The 18,933-nt window shown below is 49.1% G+C and overlaps 1 protein-coding gene across 1 annotated transcript; it reads right to left on the reverse strand.

The window, feature by feature from the left end:
- Nucleotides 1-251: 251 nt before the first annotated feature.
- LOC119444416 (neprilysin-1) lies at nt 252-1,544 on the reverse strand. The gene has a single exon (XM_037708818.1). The coding sequence runs from the start codon at nt 1,542-1,544 to the stop codon at nt 252-254; it is 1,293 nt and encodes a 430-aa protein (XP_037564746.1).
- Between the last annotated feature and the right edge of the window lie 17,389 nt (nt 1,545-18,933).

Here is an 18,933-nt window from a genome sequence, read left to right on the forward strand (position 1 = left end):
TGGGTACCCAATGAAACGTGATGTAGAGCTTTATCATGCGTCAAGGAGTCGCGTTTGAAATCTGTATTAGCACTTTTACCAGCACATCCCCATCCGTATTCACGAAAACCAGTTATGCTAGAATTGCTCCTAAGAATAAATTCCAACCAATCCGCAGACTGGATCGAAGGCGACTAGCGAATGGAATGGAGCACTTAAGAAAGAAAAACATTGTGAATTCGGCCCAAGTTTTGCTCAACGTGAGAAGCATATTAACCAAAACGTGTTTTCCATCGAACGGTTGCGAGTATCACCTTGAGTGCGTCCAGCTTGCGAATGATGTGGTTCTTGCTGATTGCGTCCATCCACGACAAACGCTGAACCAAAATGGCAGCCCGGTGCCGGACGGCGTTGAAGATGTCATCCACGACCTTTGCGAGTTCTGCCGTCCAGTAGCGCTGCACCAGCTCAACAGCCAGGACTAGACCGTAGCAAGCCTCCACTCGTCGCTGACAAAGAACAGGTGAAAAGGCCTGTGCGCGTTCGTCGTGGTTCACTGCAACTCCACCAAGATCGGCGAAGAGCCGCACCATCCACCATCCGATGACATCGATCAGTTCGTTTGCTCCAAACTTCTTGAATATGCTTCCAATCGCGGTGAAGTGGTCAACGCTGTCTATTAGGACGTCCGTATATGCGTGCACTTTCATAGTCCCGCTCAAGTGCTTTCGGAGAAAAGCGAGCCACTGAAAAGACTCGACCGCCGGCGCCCATTCTACCAGCTCCGCCACTTGCGAAACCCGCATCCGCTTAAGCCTCGGGTGGAGCGACGACATGTTCTCCAATGTTCGTATAACGTGCGTCTCCCTACGGGACAGTGCTTCCGCTCTCGGCTTCGTGTACTGGAGGCCGGCGCCGATCGCTTCTGCGTAAAACATCGCCACGGCCACGGCTTGAAGCTCGTCTGCGTGCTCGGCCCTCACCATCGTCGCTAACGTGACTGGGGCCTCCTTAACCTGCAGTCGCCTCTGTCCATCTCTACGAAGGCGCAGCCCGAACCACAGGTCGATGCGCCAGTTGATGCTCAAGTCGAGTAGAACGTCCAGAGGGTGCCGGTTCCCAGACGGTTCGTTGGGCCAGGGCAGACCGCGTTCGCGGAGAAATTCGCGGAAATAGCGAAGGGCAGCGGGGCGAGTCCTTTGTTCGAACTGCTGCTCCAGGCAAGACTTCAGCATACGGCCGGCTTCCTGGGTTGCACGGAACTTTCCGTTGCTAGAGCGCAGGAATTTGGCCCCTTGTTGCAGCGCGCTCTGCCTCACCATGGCATCCACATCCGTTGCGACGGTGTGGTCGTGTGTCCAGCGGCCGCACATGGCGGTTCCAAATTCGTGGCAGATATCCGCCGACGGCTGCATGGTCTCCTGGAGGAAGTGTGCGTGCCGGTCGCAGGCACGCGTGGTGCACACGTCCTCTGACCACACTTGAACCTCGGGGCTGTTGCTATGGACAGGAACCAGGAGCAGGATGATGACGCAGGCGGCGATAGAGACGAGGAAGCAGCCCATTATGGCGACCGTGTGCATGTACTTTCTCTTCTTTGACAGCAGGTTTGACACATCCGACTCGTCCTGTGAAGGTTGCTGCGCAGAAGTAGAATGCTGGTTGTAGAATATTCACGTGGGATTTCACCTGTTGCGGGAGGATGCTGAGCGCGTGCATACGGAGCCAATTTGCTGCCATTCGCCCCCGTACAGTATGATGGCTGGATGCGAATTTCGCTACGCACTTGTGCTTTAACTGGAAAGCGAGTTTTAAGCTATTTTATTGGATGTGCTTTTTCTTCCAAGAGCGCCCATTGACGGTTAGCCGGAGGTGAAAGTTGGGGAACAAAGGTAATCACTTGCGCGGTAAGCATCCAAAAGCGCGACGGCTGGTGCCTGTGCTATGTGCTATCTACCGCAAATGAAGCCAGGCCGACGCACTTGTGACGGAATTGATGAACTTGCGCGACAGAGATATGCTACTGGCGCTTTCTTTTTGTCCCTATAAGGCAACGTTTATGCGCATTGTTCGCGACCTTTAAAAAATTGGTCCAGAACCAATTGTCAGTGACATCAAGTAGAAGGTTGTGATCAGATGCGAAGGCGCGGAACAAAACCAGAACTTTTCCGAAATAATTTCATCCCTTCGTTACAAGAATCGCGCAATATGGGTGGAAATTTTATCACAAAGGTGAAGCGCATTCACGTAAATAATAAGCAGCTTAGGTTGTGTTGCCTTGTGTCTAGGAGTGTGCGCATGTTCGAAACTTTCGAATAGCGAATCGAATGGTCTTCAAATCGAATAGTCACTATTCGTAAATGCGAATGTTCTTCAAATACTTTTGGAATATTTGACAACGTCAGCTGCGACCAAATACATATAAAATTGCAGCAAAATACGGTAAGCTTTCGCCCCCACGCGCGTAGTATAGGCATAAAGCATGAGAACTTGCGTAGTGCAGCAGGCTTCGTCACTCAGGTAGCCATACTTTACAGGCTCTACAGCGATTATTCGCACTTTCTGAAGAGCACTGTGCATGCGATAAGCGATTTGTTTGCTCCACATGCTCCACTTGTGCTTTTAGTAGCCAACACTTTATAACGTACCATGCAAGGATATAAACTTGCTAACTTTAAGAACACAGGGATGTGAACACCGTTTTATATTAATTGTCGTAAAGGCTGTTCATTATTCGAAAACTATTCGATTCGATTCGCTTCTGGTACTGTTGGAATCGTATTCAATTTGGTCTCAAGAACCCCAATTCGCACACCACTACACATATACCAGTATCAATTCATGTCTTTATTGAGAACTCATCTTCACGGGCTTGGCGCTCTTGGGCCATATCTGGCCCTTGCGCCACTAAACACCATATGGTCATCATTGATGTCGCTTTGCAATTTCAAAACTTCGTGCGGCATACTAATTATTTCATTGCTTCCGTCTCTTCCTTGCTACCACGCCATCCGCTGCACGTCTATTTGTTTCTTAATGAAAATCTCGACATGCGTTGCTTGTTGCAGAACATGCGATGCCAGAAAACGACAGGGAGGATGGTCCTGGTAATTTTCTCATTTACTGTGATCCTGAATCTAGTTTCAAAATCCATGAGCCTATATAGTCTCTCCATATACGATTGGTCTGGCACGCAGAACATGATTTGCTCATTTTTTGCCGAGTGCGCTAATGCGAGCGAGCTGAGAATTTGCGAAATCTGTGCACAGTTCCTAAGCATAGCTACACTGAGCTCGCGTGTCTGGCATTAGAGCAAGTAGAACATTTACACCTATATCAGAATAGCCACTGTAGTAGCAGTACTGCACCCTCGCAAATATTGAGGAATGGCTGCGTCAGCCGCCAATGGCCAAAGTATACTGAGTTTGCACCTTTCTCATTGCCAATTCAACTTCATAAAACTTTTCAATTACTTCATCAATATCACTGGAGGTTGGAGAGTAAGCTTGTACTACCTTTATTCTATGCCTCCTATTCTGCTTTATTAGGACGACTGCTACCCTCTCATCAATGCTGTAGAATACATCAATGCTGCCCGCTATGTTCGTGTGGATTATACTAATACATAAGAATGGAGGGGTTAAGAAATAAACCGTAGGCCCATTACCTTGTTTTCAGTATTCTATAAAAAATTCACCCAGCTGATTTCCAATAGAATCACTTGACTTCAATCATCCAAGAGAACAGGCTGGCTTCAGGAATGGATATTGCCGCCAGCATTGCGAGAACAAGGACGACTGCCACATGCTGCGTTTCAAAGAGCCGCCACACCGCAAGCGTCAAGCAAAGCACCGCAAGACAACGCTGGGCCGGTGCTGACAGACCGGCGGCTCGTGCGCGAGAATCGTACGACTGGCACGCGACAGGAGGCGACGAAGAGGAAAACGAGGTTCGAAGAAGCGAAGCTCTACGGACGCTTTTGTTGAGTGTGCAACCTTTAGTTGACAGGCACAGGTTAGTCCAGAATAAATTAGTTTTTATAGAAACGGCTGTCGTAACTGCTGGTTGCATATCTGGTGGAGGTGCTGGGTATGATTCCAAGCCCCACACACGCCAGGGAAGGTAGCCCGGATCGCCGAAGTTTGGAGCCAACGGAATTAACGTCTGTCCACCAACGGACAAGTCGCCGCATACGAGGTGAGGCCCCCGAGTTTGGTCCTCTCGTCGATTCACCAAGGGCAGCGGCGGCAGTCAGCCTAGGTGCCAGTGCGATGGCTACGCAAGTCCCTCCTCACGTCGTCCTTGAATCACCCCTGACGCCAGAATACTTTCACGGAGACACATTCCAGGATGCCGAGGACTGGCTCGAAAACTTTGAGCGTGTCGCCAGATGTAACGGTTGGGACGAAACAAAGAAACTCCGGTATGTGTACTTCGCGCTGGAGGTATCTTGCACGAACCTGGTTTCAAAACCACGAAGCGTCGTTATCATCGTGGAACGACTTCCGACGAGAGCTGCTTGCTACGTACCCGAGCATGGACCGCAGAGAGAGGGCAGAAGCCGCTCTTCAGGCGAGGAACCAGCGGAACAATGAAAGTGTCATCATGTACATTGAAGATATGTCCCACCTCTTCCGCCGAGCCGACCCAAACATGGCTGAGGACAAGAAATTGCGGCACCTAATGCGCGGTGTGAAACAGGAGCTCTTTGCCGGCCTGCGCAATGGTTCGTAATCCGCCCCGCACTGTAGCCGAATTTCGATCAGAGGCGACGACGATGGAGAAGACGCTGCAGCAGCGTGCGAGGCAGTACAACCGAGATGTAAGCGTCGCATCATTTGACGTTGGGTCAGGAGCCCTCCCCAACAACATGGACATCCTACGCGAAATGGGGAGGTTCGTCGTAAGGGAAGAACTGCAGAAACTTGAGCTGTCCCAAAGCCCTCCTACGGTGTCCTCACTTGCCGATGTCATACGCGAAGAAGTCCGGCAAGTAATTTGTGACCCAGATCCTCAGGAACGGCCCCGCGCACAACCCGAGCGTCAGCCTCGGATATTGTACGCCCAAGTTTTATGTCAGGACCTAGGACGCACCGACTTTGGACGAACCGCCGCAATACCCCAGGGGCTTCCTCGCAATGTGCCGCCCATGGCGGAAGGAAGAATACGTAAAAGCGATGTATGGCGCACTGCAGACCGGCGTCCCCTCTGCTACTACTGTGGAGAGGCTGGTCATCTATATCGGGAATGCCAGTATCGCCGAGTAGGACTGCGTGGCTTCTCTGTGAATGCGCCTTGCCCTCGAAACGGCGAGCGTCCTTATGAAATGGAGGCATTTTTATCTACGCGCCAGACTATTCGGAACCCCCAGCAACATGAACCTCTATCGGCAGCGCCTATGCGTTATAGGTCGCCCAGTCCGCGTCCATCTTCCAATTTACCGAGTCGTCGCTCACCAAGTCCGCGACTGGAAAAGTAGAGCCAGCGACCTGTGGAGGCAAGGCACCTGACGGCCGGAAAACCGAAGGCCCTCCATCGCCAATACAAAACGACGGCAGCGACGAAACGATGAACAAGTGCGGTGATGACGCCGTTACGTCTGAGTTGCGTGTAATCATCGACGACTTCGAAGCGACTGCGTTGATAGACACTGGTGCGGACTATTCAGTTATTAGCAGTGTACTCGCCAGAAAATTGAAGAAATTATTGACCCATTGGACCGGATCTCCAATACGCACAGCCGGGGGACACTTAGTCGACCCCGTAGGAATGTGCACAGCAAGAATCGGAATTGGAGGCTTTATATACGTCAGCAGCTTTATTGTTCTTCCTGAGTGTTCCCGTGATCTGATACTGTGCATGGACTTTTTGCAAACGAATGGCGCAATTATCGACTTGCAAGAATCTCGCGTGTTGTTTTCTACAGAAAATGCTGTTGCCATTTCTGATACGGAACAGCCACATATTTCCTCTCGCCGTATTGTGGATGACCACGTGACGGCGCTGGCGCGGTGCAGTGTGACTGTTGTTGTAAGGAGCGACGTATTTCGTGACTACGAGTGACTTGCTGATGGAAATATCGGGCTGCTACTGGAAAAGCAAATATGTGTGACAAGAGGCATAGTTCGCCTGCGTAACGGATGTGCGGATGCCCTCTTGATTACCTTTGGCAATGAGGCACAAGACGTGGCGAAGGGAACAGCCATAGCGTCTGTTCATGGCTATGCACAACTTGCGGATGTGTCAACCCTCTATGCAGCATCACCAGATTCTGCCACTTTAGACAGTGTCCTTGCCTCTATCGATATTGACCGACAGCTGTCATCACCACAAAGAGATAAGATTGTGAGCTTGGTCACAGAGTTTGCTGAATGCTTGTCGACTTCATCGAAAGTCCGTCGTACTCCCGTCGCAAAACACCGCACTGTTCTCGAAGAACCTGCGTGAAAGCCGACGCGTTCCATCCCACACAGCTAGCGCCGTTCGGCACAGCCAAGCGGCCTACAATGCAACTACGGCCGTCACGTTCGCTCCCATAGCAGCGCGCGCGACGCGGCAGGCCGCACCTTTTTTTATCCAGCGGCCGTGGTACAACCTTTAGTTGACGGGCACAGGTTCGCCCAGAATAAATTAATTTTATTGCGATAGCAATTATATGGACACTTCAACCGGATTTCTGCCGTCGTCGTCGCCGTCGCCGTGAGGTTCCCTATAGATAAAATCTTCGCCGCGCCGTATGCCGGAGCGGAAGCGTGTGGGGACGCGCGCTATCACGGAGAGCGAACGCACTCAATCTCCCACGCGCAAGCAAGGAAGCAGGAAGCCAGCGCCGGAGGGACCGGGGGGGGGGGGGGGGGCGCACTTCTACTCTGCCAACAACCGCGCTCGTCGCTCGTCCGCACCGTCTCTTATCTCCACACGGCTCTGACCTTTATGCGCCGTGCATTCGCCGCTCAGTTTCCGTTGAAGCGATCGACCGCACGCACCTTCGCCCGCTGCGGCGTATGCTTGCTGCCAGCGTTTTGACAGTCGTTGTCTGCAGTCATTCAGTGTGATCTATTCGTGTTTGTGCGCGCTCACACCACGCTTGTTCATTCAGTTAGTAAGAGTCGGGCCACATTTTCCAACGCACGCTACACATGCAATGCTGCCCAGATCGGCAGTGCAGCGCTACAGGTGTGTCCCTTCGCACGCGCTGCCCACGGGAAGCGCTTCTCATCAACACCACCGTTTCACACGAGCCTTCTCGTGGTCATCGAGTCTCTCTTCATGTCGGTCTACTTACGCCGCAGCACACCTGTTTACTTAATCAGCTCATGTTTACTACAATTCATATTGCTACCAAAGCCGCTCACCTTACTTCGTATGACATTGCTGTGTTGCTATCGCATTCATTGCTTCGCCCTTAGGGCGAAACTGTGACATTTCTTTATAGAAACGGCTGTCGTAACTGTTGGTTACAATATTCTACATTAACTAAGAAGTTCTTTAGTCAATTTTAGTTAATTAGTTGAATATGTGTCGATTTCTTGTGCTACTAATGTCCGCCTCTTCGAATAACCCAGCTCAACAATAAGAATGATACTACCTGCCACAGGCGACTTTTAACATTCCGTAAAACTTAAAAAGGTACACCCTGTATATTACTGTAAACAAATGAATGAGAACAAACGAAACTTGCTGCGGCATCGTTCTTTTTCTGAAGAAGAAAGTGGAAACTACTGCGTGTCAACGCTAAGGCTACACACACTCAATCACAGTATTTGCCGATGGCCACGTCTAGAAATGCGCCATTGCGGCGTAAGCATGCATGTGACCGGCAGTCTCAGCGTACCAGAACCCGTCAAGCTCAGTTACGGTGCTAACGCCAGCCAGCCGCTTATTCATTCGTATATTAGTTTCCTTAGTTAATTCACTGTGAAGGAGCCCGGGTTCTGAGTTGGTGCTTAAGCGAACAGACACGTATGGTAATAGTCTTCCGTTGCAGCTTGGCATCGTGAGACTTGAGCGGTAGCGTGTGCGACTTCTCGTGCGCAGTGCACGCAATCGGCACAGCGCTTTGCTTCCTTGACGACCGAAGGCCTGCTGCAAAGCCCCCCCCCCCCCCCCCCTCCTTCCATGCACGAAATTCTCCAAACTTCCAGTCGTAGCACAGCTGAGACGAGCAGATATACCGCGGCGCCACGCATTCACCAGCAGGGCATCACGTTTGTACTATCCGGAACCGATAGGCACGGCGTAGAGGGCTCTGCTGACCTTCGTTTCAGCAGCGACGCCTGGGCAGCCCGTCAGGCCCATATAACTCCCGACCTGTACTTGTGGCCTCCTGGCAGGGTGTCGTCTCGTTCCTGTCACCGTTATGTTGGCAAACCTTACATGTCTAGAGTCGAGGTTTTCGAACACACCTTCCTAATCAGAACAATACAAGAATGGAATAAACTCAACGCATTATATGTTGTTTTCATGCTGCTATTGCTGTCCCTATGCTGTAATTGCATCGTTCTATTCGCTTCTAGTTTGCTATTAGTTCCATGTGCCGTGTGTTGTTGGTTATATGCAGTATGGTACACGCAGTGTGCTACTTGATAACGTTATCTGTATTGTGTTTAATTTTTTTCTTTACCGCTTGTGTTTTGTCTGCTTGCTAATTATCTTTCTCTCATTCTTTAATGAAAATACCCACTCTGCGAGTGCCCGAGAGCGCTCACAGTAGTTGAAATAAATAATGAGACTCGAAAGTATGATTTGGCAGAACAGACCTAAAGCGCCGGTCACGTCTTTTAAGGCGAATCGCATTCTTTCGCTCTTTCGCCTGTTTTCGTAGTGGCAGTCACCTTCCACGCCGGAGCTCGCGCAGCTGGACACAACACACATACGACGAATCAGCTTATATCTATAGCCACCTACACTGCCGCTATGGAGGTGCTGGTTAACGGCGCTGTTCTCTAGGAAACAAGCAATTAAAAAACAAACGCCAGCTAAATATCCTCTCGGTAAGAAATGTACGACTTCAAGCGCACCATTTGTTTAATAAAGCGCAATGTAAGGGACCAAATACTGGAGAGGCGCTTGTCCCGTTGGTCTCTTTCTTTACTCCTGTATATAGCGCTACACCGTATATAACTATGCTCCATCAGGTGGCCTAAAATTCAACTCTTGTTAGGGTAATTTCTCCATCGCTGGGCTTTTTCTGTGTAACTACTCATTAAGCCTTATAGAAAGGTTCAGCTATCCTTTACATTGCCAATAATCGTCGATGATTTCTGCGCTATACAAGTTGCAGCTAAGCGCATTTTCGGCGCTTTATGAATGGCGCTTTGTCTCACGAACACGGGTCGTATTAGCATAACCGAGCAGGATCGCTTTCTCTCATCGTGTCTGGAGTTGTCCTCTAAAAGGCACCTGATGCCAATTATCGCTTACCGCGCAGCAACTTGCAGCAGTCGCCGCCATCGCGTGGCTAATGATGCCCTGGGCGTTCGGTGCTGGCGATCTCTTGTCGCCGTCGCTGACTGTGGGGCTGAGCGCTTGACCGTGGTGGCTGGTAGGCCTGCGTGTGTTTGATGCCTTGCTCCTAAGTCGGCGCTGCGTTTTCCGTGGCAAGGTCGCTGTGCGTGAAGGCGAAGTGACAGGTTTCGGACGACGGATCGCCTGTGGGGAACGCATCAGGAGTCGGCCCCTTCTTCGTCTTCAACGGGTAACTTCCCGTGCAGAGCCGATGGTGATGATATGCGTGAGGTAAGAAATTGCTTTAGTTGCGAAATTTAGTTCGATTTTTCTTTCGGCATGCACTTTGACAGCAGTTTTTGATATTCTGTCCAAATTATTATGATTATGCACCCATTTTAGGGTGTCTGCCGGATTTGGCAGCCTTTCTCGGACTGATAGTTTTTGGCTCCTGGACGATTGCGTTGAAATTAGAGAAATGTTTGTTAAGGTCACATCTTTGAACTCAAAAAAGCATGCTAAACCCCCGCAGTGGCTTCTGCGCCAGCCTTCAGGAGGCGTTCGGTGTATAGAGAAACCACGGACCCAAGCACATGGGGGTTATACCCTCCCGTGTGAAGCCGTACGCGGCTTAGCCGTGTATGGGGATAGGGGGATAGGGGGGGTAGGGGTTGAGCTGATGCCCGGGTTCGGACCGTTAAGGCCCCCCGGCGAAGGCAACATGCCTCTTTGGCCTCTGTTTCACGTAGACGGCAACCCGGACTGACCTACCTGGAGGAAATCGACAGTCGCTTTTTTTTCCTTTCTTTTCTTTGCACAAATACCACATAACCACAGTGGGGGATCGGCCAAGAATGGAAAAAATGCAGGAAAAAGTTTACAAAAAAAGTATTACTAGGGGGAGATGTATTCTGCTCGGTGTTCAAAGTTGAACAGTCATCATGATAAAGTGAATCGAAAAATATGTAATTAATTATTATAACTGACTGTTTTAAGAAGGCAGCCGATTGGTGTTCAGAATAAAATCTTTCATCGCTGTGCAAACATTCTAGTGGTTGTACCCTGACGGGGAAGCTCCAAACGAAAGCAAGACGTGGACGTTCTCGCTTGTCCCTGTCCCCCTCTTCACCCTTTCGCTTTCGACTCATCTTTACATCCTGTACTGTCTCCTCTCGTTTCATTTCCGAGCTTCACGGCGGCGAGGGATAAGGGGGGATGCAGAGCTGGAAGGTCAACTTTTGAGCCGAAGTGCCAGTTTCAAGAAACTTCGGCAGCAGGTTTTGTCTTATTGTCGTTAGACCATGTAGAAAACTTACCTTGGCAGAAATAGAAAAAGTTATACATGTCCAATTAAGCAAATGAGTGTGTCACCTTCGGAAAACTATCATTTAAAAAATATAAAGGTGGATAATCTTTCGGTATAAGTATTGTGACTGAGGGAAGAAGCAAGACGGGAAAATGTATTTACAATATTTACACGATTGACAATGATTGACACAACCAGTCAGTCACTGAAGCGTCGGCCACGGCGGCCGCATTTCGATGGGGGCGAAATGCGAAAACACCCGTGTACTTAGATTTAGGTGCACGTTAAAGAACCCCAGGTGGTCCAAATTTCCGGAGTCCTCCACTACGGCGTGCCTCATAATCAGAACTGGTTTTGGCACGTAAAACCCCATAATTTAATTTTTTTTTTCGCTGAAGCGTCGTCTTCTTCAGCCCTCCAGCTCGTGTTCCTCTTCCTCGTCATGTAGCAATATTGTGCAGAGCAGTGTAACATATGTCCGCACGGCGTGGGAGCGCCGTCCCGGTTCTTCCTAGGTAGAAGAGGACTGGTAGCGTTTCAGGCGGCTGACATGAACGATGTCATGGGAAGTCTGGAGGGAGCGAGTAGTAGGTGCGACCTGAGAGATCTCGTAGGTCACGTCGGTCACCTGGCGAAGGACTCGGTGAGGACCGGAGTAGGGAGACATTAGTTTTTCAGATGCCGACGCGGCGGGTCGGAGACCATAGAAGGACAAGATCCCCGGGAGCATAGCCAGCGTCACGGTGACGACTGTCATAAATGCTTTTCTGTTTAATCTGGGAAGCACAAAGGCGATGGTGAGCAACTTGGCGTGCTTCGGCTCGGGCAATGACGTCGCGGGCATACTCAGACACGGGCTCTTGAGGGGTAGGCAGTATTGTGTCAAAAGGCAAGTACGAGATCGCGGCCGTACAACACATAAAATGGCGAGTAACCGGCAGTGTCGTGGCGCGAGGAATTGTACGCGAATGTGACAAAAGGGAGAGCAGGTATCCCAGTCACGATGGTCATCAGACACATACATGGAGAGCATGTCCGTTATTGTTCGATTAAGCCGCTCAGTAAGACCGTTCAGTCTGGATGGTATGCAGTAGTAAGTTTGTGTTTGGTAGAACAGGAGCGGAGCAAGTCGTCCACAACTGTAGAGAGGAAGTAGCGACCCCGGTCGGTAAGAAGTTGACGAGGAGCGCCGTGGTGAAGAATGATGTCGTGCAATAGGAAGTCGGCTACGTCTGTTGCGCAGGAGGTTGGGAGGGCTCTGGTGATCGCAAACCGAGTTGTATAATCGGTTGCGACGGCAATCCACTTATTGCCGGAGGTAGATGTGGGGAAAGGTCCCAGGAGGTCTACACCAACGCGACGAGAAGGGTCAGCAGGAATGTCAAGAGGTTGGAAGTCGACCAGCAGGGAGCGCAGACGGCTTCTTCCGGCGCTGACATAACTCTCACGAAGCGACATAGTGGCGGACAATCGGTGCAGACCAGGCCAAAAGAATCGTTCGCCGGACACGGTCGTACGTACAAGATTCCCCAAGGTGACCAGAAGTTGGTACATCGTGCAGCTGGGACAGAACAGTGATACGAAGATGCCGGGGAATGACAAGCAGCATCTCAGGTCCGCTAGGGTGCATGCTGCGCCGATGTAGAATGCCGTCCTGGAGTACGAACAAGCGAAGGGAGGGATCGCTTGACCCAGATGTGAGCTTGTCCATGATACCACGTATGGTTGGATCTCGGCGCTGTTCGGTAGCGAGGTCAGCAAAAGCAGATAGCGAAAATACAGAAGCATCGGTCGCAGGAGCATCAGGAGGGTCGACTGGATGGCGGGACAAGCAGTCAGCATCTTGGTGTAAACGGCCGGACTTGTAGGCAACTGTGTACGAGTATTCCTGTAAGCGTAGCGCCCAGCGCCCTAGGCGACCGGTAGGGTCTTTCAGGGACGAAAGCCAGCAGAGTGCATGGTGGTCTGTGGTGACCTTAAATGGGCGACCATATAGATAAGGGCGAAATTTCGCCACTGCCCAGACAAGCGCAAGACACTCACGTTCAGTGATGGAATAATTACGCTCAGCGTGAGAAAGCAGACGGCTGGCGTATGCAATCACGCGGTCGTGACCTCGCTGATGTTGGCATAAAATGGCACCGATTCCATGACCACTGGCATCAGTGCGGACCTCTGTAGGAGCAGACGGGTCGAAGTGCGCCAGGATGGGTGGAGACGTCAGGAGGGAGATAAGCTTCGAGAAGGCGGTTGCCTGCGCAGGGCCCCAGAAAAATGAAACATCTGCCTTCAGAAGAGCAGTAAGAGGACGGGCGACTTCCGCAAAATTGTGCACGAAGCGGCGGAAGTATGAGCACAGACCCACGAAGCTCCGGACATCTTAAGTACAGGTTGGGACAGGAAAGTTCTGTACGGCGCTAACTTTGTCCGGGTCTGGGCGCACACCAGATGAGTCAACAAGATGACCGAGGATAGCAATTTGGCGGCGGCCGAAGTGGCACTTAGATGAGTTAAGTTGAAGGCCAGCAGTGCGAAAAGCAGAAAGAACGAGCGAGAGGCGCTCCAGGTGCGAGGCAAATGTAGGAGCAAAAACGATGACGTCGTCTAAGTAGCAAAGACAGATGGACCACTTCAGGCCATGCAGGAGTGTGTCCATCATGCGTTCAAATGTAGCTGGAGCATTACATAAGCCGAACGGCATGACTTTGAACTGGTATAAGCCGTCGGGCGTTATAAAGGCAGTCTTCTCGCGGTCCAAGTCGTCGACGGCAATCTGCCAGTAGCCGGAACGAAGGTCGATGGAAGAAAAGTACTTCGCACCGTGGAGGCAGTCGAGGGCGTCATCAATGCGTGGTAGAGGATAAACGTCTTTCTTTGTGATCTTGTTAAGGTGCCGGTAATCCACGCAGAAGCGCCAGGTGTCGTCCTTCTTTTTAACTAGAACGACAGGGGACGCCCAAGGACTGGATGACGGTTCGACGATACCTCGAGAGAGCATCTTTTCGACCTCCGTGTGAATGACTTTGCGTTCATGCAAAGACACGCGGTATGGTCGCCTGTGAATAGGGTGTGCGTCACCGGTGTCAATACGGTGTGTCGTCAGAGAGGTCTGGCCTAAAGGGTGACCATGCAGGTCAAAAATGTCGCTGAACGAGGCAAGCAGATGGCGTAGCTGGTCGGCGTGGTGTGGCGGAAGATCGGGAGCAATCATGTTTGTTAACTCCGGATAAACAACCGGCAAAGAAGATGCAGAGTCAAGGATAGACGACGTAATATCAGCAGTCAAGGCTGATAACTGGGAATCTTGGGAGGAGGACAGCGTACCCAAGGCTATGCCTTGCGGGAGGACGTGGTCCCCAATTCCGAAGTTTACGAGAGGAAGGCAGGTGGAGTTGTTGGTGATAGTGACGACGGTGTGCGGAAGAGCAACGTGATGGGCAAGGAGAACGTCCGTGAGAGGAGAAACAATATAGTCACCGTCAGGCACAGGTGGATCGGGGGAGAGGAGGACGCATGTCATGGCTTGTGGGGGGAGTCGAATGTGCTCAGCTGAGCACAGTCTGCTGGGAACTTCCTCGGGTGGGTCAGGGCAAGGCAAATCGAGTTGAACAAGTCCAGCGGAGCAGTCGATAAGTGCGGAGTGAGCGGATAGAAAATCAAGGCCTAGAATAACGTCATGGGGACACTCTCGAATAACAGTAAATAATACAGATGTTTGGCGGCCAGCGACGCCCACACGAGCGGCACACATTCCTATTGTGGCCAGTGTTCTTCCATCAGCGACTCGCACAACACAGGACGCCGCAGGTGTCAGGACTTTAGTGAGCCGTCGACGAAGCTGGTCACTCATCACAGAGATGTGCGCACCGGTATCAAGCAGAGCAGTAACAGGGACACCATCCACATACACATCAAGTAAATTCCTATCCGTCGGTAAGGTCAGTAGAGGTATTGCAGTCCGGGTCGATCTAGCAGCGTCACCCCTCGGAGCTGCACCCGTCAGTGTCCCGTAGAGCGCTGGTACATGGGGGACGGAGAACGGCGAATAGTGGGTGAGCGAGACAGGGGACGTCGTGGTGATGGTGAACGACTCTGCCGTGTAGATGCGGACGCCTGAGTAGAGTAGTATGGCTCTGTGGAATCTTCCGGTGGCGGTCGAGTACCGGGTGAGCGGCGGTAAGGCGGAGATGCAGACCGATATTGCGATGACGTCCAGGTATTGCGGCAGTGACGGGAAATGTGGCCAACGCGTCGGCAGTTGAAGCAAATCGGCCTGTCATCGGATGTTCGCCATTCAGCTGGGTTGCGAAAAGGCCGAGAGGGGTACTGGCGTCGCGAAGCAGGGATCGTAGGGAAGGCGTAGGTATCCGATCGGTTGACGGAACAGACAGACTAAATGCCAAGGTTCGCCAACTCTTCGCGTACGACAGACTGCACAAGGGAAATTGTCGGTCGAGAATCGGTAACAGAGGTCTGGAAGCCAACCGGTGCCGCGGCTTCGATCTCTCGCCGAACGACACGAACGAGGCTCTCGGACGTTGGCGGCTGAAGCGGAGAGTGAAGATCCTCGCACGACGACGTAGCAGCTGTGTTTGGAAGACGCGTGAATTGGTGCGCGATGCGACGACTTTTTGCTTCTTCGAAGCGTCGACATTCATTAATGACGTCGTCGATGGTGGAAAAATTCTTATATACGAGCAGATGAAAAGCGTCGTCCGCTATGCCCTTCAGTACATGGTTCACTTTGTCTTCTTCCGACATCCGCTCGTCAACCTTGCGGCAAAGGGCGAGAACATCCTGGATGTATGTCAGGTATGATTCGGTCGACGTCTGGACGCGAGACCCAAGCTCCTTTTGCGCAGCTCGCTGACGGCCAACAGGCTTGCCGAATAACTCGCGGAGCTTTTGCTTGCATTGCTCCCAGCTCGTCAATTCTTCATCGTGGTTTCTAAACCAGACCCGTGCCGTGCCTTGCAGGTAGAAAATTATGTTTGCCAGCATAACAGTTGGATCCCACTTGTTATGGGCGCTGACAAGCTCGTACATTGTAGAGCCACTCATCGACGTCAAGGTTGTCGGTCCCGGAAAACGTGCCTGGGTCGCGGGGCTGGGACAAGATGACTGTCGGCGTTGGGGTAGCGGTTGCTCCTGTCGGCATGGTGGCTGTCCCTGCACCGGCTCCAGCGCTCGTCATATTGTTAGTGGCCAGGCTACGTCCGCTGCGGAGCTCCGTAGTGCACAGTAGTACCCAGCACTTCCACCAAATATGTGACGGAGGGAAGAAGCAAGACGGGAAAATATATTTACAATATTTACACGATTGACAATGATTGACACAACCAGTCAGTCACTGAAGCGTCGTCTTCTTCAGCCCCCAGCTCGCGTTCCTCTTCCTCGTCAAGTAGCAATATTGTGCAGAGCCGTGTAACAATATTAATGAAAGCAAAACCAAGAAAAGTAACATCGGTGCAAGCAAGAATTGATTGAATTCCAATCTTTAGTTCAGGTATAAAGGTTAAGGACCTCTGAGCACTTTTAAACAACATATATTTAGTTTTTAGAGGATTGAGACCCAAGTAATTGTTACTACACCATTTCATAATGTTACTCAATGCAATATTTAACTTTGAAGTAAGAGCAGTAATACATTTATCAGATGAAGATATGGTTGTGTCATCTGCGTATAAAACGCAATGATCGTAGTTGGAGGAGCTAAGAGAATCCGGAAGATCATTAATATATAGAACGAACAGCAAAGATTCCTAACAGTGAGCCCTGTGGTTACACTCTGGTTAATACATTTTGTTACAGAAAAAGTATTTGCTACATGTACTGTATATTGCCGGTCAAGTAAGTAACATTGCAAGAATGTTGGTGCAGGACCGGTTATACCATAAGAATCAAGTTTAGTAAACAGGACCCGACGGTTAACCGTGTCAAACGCTTTAGTAAAGTATAAAAAAACAGATCCGACCAAGCTTCCCGAATCGATACATTTTTTTATGTAGTCAGTTAGAGACAGCAAAGCTAGATTAGTGGAACTTCCAGGGCGGAAACCAAATTGGTTGTTTTTTAGCATCTTAAACTTTGTTAAGTAGTCGTTAAGACGTTTAACAAATAATTTCTCAATGAGTTTACTAAGGTAGGAAAGAATTGCAATTGGTCGGTGATTAGTAACCGTTTGTTTGTCGCCTTTTTTAAAAACAGTAATAATCTTAGCGTTTTTTAAAGGAAGGGAATGAGCCGTGTTTAAAGATTAGGTTGACAATATTACAGAGCGTTCCTGAAACTAAATGTGGCACCAGTTTTAAATGCTTTACACAAATTTTATCTAAGCCAGGCCCTGTATTTTTAAGATTAGCAATCGTGGAAAATACTTCATTTGGTGTAGCTGGTAAGAGGAAGACTGATTGTGTCGTATGGCTTAAAGTATTATACAACGGCGCTTGTATGTTGTTATTAGTATAAACGGAAGAAAAATACTCCGAGAAAGCATCAGTAATTTCGTTGGGCTCAGAAAGAGTGAGACTATTGTAATTTATTTTGGTTGTAGAGGCATCCACAGATGACTTGTTAAGAGTTCAGTAGCTGCCACTGTTTTTGGGGTTATTCTTATTCTGTTCAAATTTATTTTCGTAGTACTTTTTTTTTTCGCCTGTTTCAGTAAAACTTTCAATAAATTACAGTACCACTTATATCGTTTAGCCAGTCCAGTATTAAAGGGCTGACGTTTAGTTTTTTGTACATGTTTGTGTCACATCGTTAATTCATACAACACAAGGTTTTCAGAACAGAATAACCTCCTTTTACCGAAAATAACATCAAATTATGGAAATTTTACCCTCAGATTCGCTGGTATAAGTGTTTGGAATGCAATTACTGCTGACATTAAGATTACCTCTTCTTTCGACGGCTTTAAACGAAAATTAAAAATAAAATTGTTAGAAGAGCTGCTTTCTCTGTGATTTTTTTGTCTTTTTTTTTCTTTTGTTTCTTGCCTATTTTCTTGCAGATTTTCCTTTTCTTCTTTGCCTTTTCTGCGGACGTGTGTTTTCTAGTATTTGTGTGGGAATTACTACTACGTATAACTTTTTTCACTCTTATTGTTCATATTGATTTTAAATAAATACGTTCGTGTTCTATTGCTTTAAATTCACAAGTTAAACTATCTTCATAATCTGTTTTTATGCCTTTGTTAGCTTATCATAATGAAATATCCTTTTTATGATATTTATTTTTATACTATTTTCTTGTTACATTGTTTTTATATAACAGTTTGATTTGTGTAAAGTTGTTATCGCTTGTTGGATGCATCCTGCTGCTGTTTATGTGATTATATCGTATGCATTGTAACACAGGAGGTCCCCCAGACAGTTCTACTTTGGGACCTCCTAATTTACTACCTAAGATGTATGCTTTCTTTGCTCTTGGGCTACAAATAAACTTCAAACAAACTTCAAACTTTTCCTTCTTCCTCAGACTTTCTAAAAGACCATCTGTCATCCATGGGGTCTGCGGATATTTATATTTCTTCCCACTTTTCACACTGCGTGTTTTAGTCGAGACGGCCAACAAGAATAAGGACCAAAATTTATTTAGCGCTTCTTCGGGATCAAACGTGGTATTAATTGGCAACCAATCAGTTTTACTGATGGTTTCAACAAAGGTATCTGTACGAAATACGGAAGTATAGTAGCTAGTATCGTCCTTATGTATTTACTTGTTAAATGTAAGAAAAATTGGAAAATGATCGGTTATATCAGTATCAACAACCCCGGAAAAAGGCGATGGTGATATGTCAGATAACAAGTGATCAATGAGCGTACCGCTCCCACTAGACGCTAATCTAGTTGGACAGTGAATGAGTGATTCGAAATCATATCCAGTAAAGCAGTCAGTGTAAATTGTGCACGAAGTGGAATCAGTATCAAGGAAGGTACACCTACAATCAGCAAATCCTTAATTTCAAAAGTTAGCTTTGACAATACGACGTCAAGACAAAGCTAGAAATCGTTAAGGGAAGATGACGGTGAGCGATAAATGCAACCAAGAATGAAGTTCTTGTTATTGTGATTAACGAATGACCGGTCGACCTCTATCCACACTGACTCACAATGATTCACGTTAACTGCCAGATCAAATCTGCGCATGTAGGCGGCATCTTGTGAAATAAAAATTGCGGCACCACCATGACTGTCAGT

Source organism: Dermacentor silvarum, chromosome 3 (genome assembly GCF_013339745.2).
Source record: "Dermacentor silvarum isolate Dsil-2018 chromosome 3, BIME_Dsil_1.4, whole genome shotgun sequence".
Lineage (NCBI taxonomy): Eukaryota > Metazoa > Arthropoda > Arachnida > Ixodida > Ixodidae > Dermacentor > Dermacentor silvarum.